This window comes from Entelurus aequoreus, linkage group LG14 (assembly GCF_033978785.1).
Source record: "Entelurus aequoreus isolate RoL-2023_Sb linkage group LG14, RoL_Eaeq_v1.1, whole genome shotgun sequence".
In the NCBI taxonomy this organism is placed as follows: Eukaryota; Metazoa; Chordata; class Actinopteri; order Syngnathiformes; family Syngnathidae; genus Entelurus; species Entelurus aequoreus.
Genome location: NC_084744.1, coordinates 15,817,684 through 15,821,768, shown reverse-complemented (window position 1 = coordinate 15,821,768; position 4,085 = coordinate 15,817,684). Strand labels below are relative to the sequence as shown.

General features: G+C 40.7%; 1 protein-coding gene across 1 annotated transcript in view; it reads right to left on the bottom strand.

The window, feature by feature from the left end:
* The window catches only part of casq2 (calsequestrin 2), a 21,047-nt gene extending 18,308 nt beyond the window's left edge, over positions 1-2,739 (bottom strand). Inside the window, exon 1 of the mRNA XM_062070525.1 lies at positions 2,253-2,739. Coding sequence (XP_061926509.1) covers positions 2,253-2,489 — 237 coding nt within the window. The 5' untranslated portion in view covers positions 2,490-2,739. The remainder of the gene's footprint in view (positions 1-2,252) is intronic.
* Positions 2,740-4,085: the final 1,346 nt, after the last annotated feature.

The following is a 4,085-nucleotide window of genomic DNA, read 5'->3' as shown; positions in this document are numbered from 1 at the left end:
TCCAAATCCCAATTGTATCGTATCTCTTACATGGTTAATGACTTTGCATAGGAAATAAGATTGTGCATTGTCACAAAGTGAAATTATGCTTAAATATTTCAAATGTATTTAGCTGAGGATCGGCATCTCTAAACGCTCTCGTTCCGTGTGGGTGAAGATGATTGCAAAGCAAAGGAAACAAAGTGAAACATTTTCAATTCAATTTGAAAATGAAATACATTCTTCCCTCGTTTACCGCTGGTTTAGAAAAATAAAAATACATCTGCGCTGTGTGACCAGGGACTGTATATATCAAGTGAATTGAATTATATTTATATAGCGCTTTTCTCTAGTGACTCAAAGCGCTTTACATAGTAAAACTCATTATCTAAGTTACATTTTTAAACCAGTGTGGGTGGCACTGGGAGCAAGTGGGTGAAGTGTCTTGCCCAAGGACACAACAGCTGTGACTAGGATGGCAGAAGCGGGGATAAAACCTAGAACTAGGGATGTCCGATAATGGCTTTTTGCCGATATCCGATATCCCGATATTGTCCAACTCTTTAATTACCGATACCGATATCAACCGATATCGATATCAACCGATATATGCAGTCGTGGAATTAACACATTATTAAGACTAATTTGGACAACCAGGTATGGTGAAGATAAGGTCCTTTTTTTTTAAATTAGTAAAATAAGATAAATAAATTAAAAACATTTTCTTGAATAAAAAAGAAAGTACAACAATATAAAAACAGTTACATAGAAACTAGTAATGAATGAAAATTAGTAAAATTAACTGTTAAAGGTTAGTACTATTAGTGGAGCAGCAGCACGCACAATCATGTGTGCTTACGGACTGTATCCCTTGCAGACTGTATTGATATATATTGATATATAATGTAGGAACCAGAATATTAATAACAGAAAGAAACAACCCTTTTGTGTGAATGAGTGTAAATGGGGGAGGGAGGTTTTTTGGGTTGGTGCACTAATTGTAAGTGTATCTTGTGTTTTTTTATGTGGATTTAATTAAAAAATTTAAAAAAAAAAAAAAAAAAAAAACGATACTGATAATAAAAAAAAACGATACCGATAATTTCCGATATTACATTTTAACGCATATATCGGCCGATAATATCGGCAGGCCGATATTATCGGACATCTCTACCTAGAACCCTCAGGTTGCTGGCACGGCCGCTCTACCAACCGAGCTACGCTGCCCCAATATTAATATTAATGGGGAATGTAAAGAAAAAACACAAATAATCTAAAATATATTTTAATACAATGTATAGTTTGACGAGAATAAAGTTAAAGTACCACTGATAGTCACACACACACACACACTAGGTGTGGTGAAATTACTCTTTGCATTTGACCCATCCCCTTGTTCCACCCCATGGGAGGTGAGGGGAGCAGTGAGCAGCAGCGGTGGCCGTGCTCGGGAATTATCTGGTGATTTAACCCCCAATTCTAACCCTTGATGCTGAGTGGGCGGGTGAATGGGTCCCATTTTATAGTCTTTGGTATGACTCGGCCGGGATTTGAATTCATGACCTACAGATCTCAGGGCGGACACTAACCACATGGCCACTGAGCAGGTCTATGATTATTGTTAAAAATTCAATTTACTCAGCCAAACTAATTTAGATAAAAAAATATTAGCAATATTGTTGTTATTGCTTTATTATTATTGTCTAATTGGGGGGGGGGAAACATACATAAAAAAAACATTGCAATTACTATGATTTTTAAAGCATGCTCTCTGGTGGCCGGTTTAGACATTGCAGATGATGTCCCCTCCTGAAATATGGCCTTCAGGTATCAGTCAGTTTTTACTTCCATCCATCATTTTCTACCGCTTGTCCCTTTCGGGGTCGGGGGGGGATGCCTATCTCAGTTGCATTGAAAATTAATAATTGAATGACTAGGTTGTTCCCTACAGATACATATTTAATTTTCTTATGACTATTAAGACAATTGGACTAGTGCCATCCACCACAGCCAAGAAAACTGGGCTTGTGTCTCTGTAAACACCAACTGAAAACCTTTGTAAATGAAACAGTGAATGTTTTTAATCAATAATAGTGAGGAACAACATACTGGAAACGGACGCCTCATTGGACATAACTGGGCCACTGTGACCTTGCAGAGCTCGTTGAACGGCTTAAGTTCCATTGTTGGCATTAAGGGTCTCCAATGTCTATTTAGATGTCAGCTCTGCCACAAAACGGATCCTTTGACCTGGACCTCCCCCTGTTCCTTACCTCCAGCACCAACTCAGTCATTTGGTGTTGTTTTTGTTGCTCCTTGTTGTCCGCCACGGGCTCGTGGTAGAAGAGGCAGAGCACACCGTACTGCTTCAAGGCTTTCTTGTAGTTCTTGTCGTTGATGTCCAAAACACGGTCTTTCCCGTCATACTGCGGGAACTCCAAGCCCTTTTCCGCCGGGGACAGGGGTACAAGGCCGAAGCACGGGAGCAGGAACAACCACAGGGAGAACATGGTCCTTCGCTACCAGCTCTCAAAAGTCCACAGAAGTGTGGTTTGAGTTTAAAGTGTAATAGGTCAGGCAGAACCCTGGGAAAGGTTACAGTGAATATCCGGCAAATTCAAAGTTGGAAAGTCCGTCAGTTGCGGCGATCATGCATCCCGAGTTGGCGGTTTCCGTGCATCCTTTTTTTGTATCCCCGCTGGCTTCGCTCCTTCACGCCTCACCAGAGGAGAAAGAGGCTTTGAGTGCAGGGAGGAAACCATACATAGTCGCGCTCCACCTCCGGCCGTACATGCGGGTCAGGCCCATTTTTAGGAGAGCAGTTGTTTGAGGGCTAAAAATAAACCTGGGAGCGAGAAAGAGAGGTGGCGGCTTACGGCGCTGGATCAACTGTGATATTGGGGTGGAGTTACGGGTGGGGAGAGGGGGGGGGGGGTTCAGTTATTTTCGGGGAAGGACTGAAAACAACGCGGATGTGCGATTTAGCGCTTTGAGTAGATAACGGAGGAGTATTTTAGGTGGCAACAGGTGTGTGTGTGTGGAAAGGGCACACTTGAATAGAACATGCGGGGCCTTACACACTTACATATCTTTCTGTTTGTGTGTATGATTTAGACTTCGCCAGAAAAAATTCTGAAAGATTTTCTGGAATCAGATTCTTCAGGCAGATGAAACCTACTTTCATTAGAAAGATGGGAAGGAATGTAACGGCTCATGATCCAAGGTATACCGCATCATTGTGTCTTCTTCTTTGCTTCACAAGTTAAAAGTTAAAGTACCACTGATAGTCACACACACACTAGGTGTGGTGAAATTAACCTCTGCATTTGACCCATCCCCCTGTTCCACCTCTTGAGAAGTGAGGGGAGCAGTGAGCAGCAGCGGTGGCCGCGCTCAGGAATCATTTTGGTGATTTAACCCCCAATTCCTACCCTTGATGCTGAGTGACAAGCAGGGAGGTAATGGGTCCCATTTTTATAGTCTTTGGTATGACTCGGCCGGGGTTTGAACTCACGACCTGCCGATCTCCGGGTGGACACTCTAACCACAAGGCCACTGAGCCACAATGAGTCGAAACTCAGGCTGTCAAACGATTAAAATATTTAATCTCGAATAATCACAGATAGATATCATTTTTCATCTTTAATAAGTGTACCCTGGACACAATTGTAACACAATGAATAGAGAATTAATTGCTTTAATGAAATGTGTTTTAAACAATATGCTCTTTTAAACAGCTCAACACCAAAAGGACAAACATGCCTTTATGACAGTAAAAAAAAAAAAAAAAATGTAGATTTTGTATTTTGTAGAAATACAGAAATTGTATTCCTGCTGTAGGAGCACTTGCATTTAGAGGAGAGAAGCTACACTTCCGTGTTTAGATACCAGTTTCGCATATAATAACACAAAATGTGTATTGTTACGTTCATGCTTTAATTGTCAGAGATGTTTAGTAATATAATCTGTGATATTGCTACCTGAATAAATGCTTCGGATATTCTGTACGTTACATGTTGTACAAGTTAATGTTACTCATATTGCTGCATGACCATGTTTTAATCTTATTTATTCATAAAATGTAATATTCAGCCGGGTAATCATTC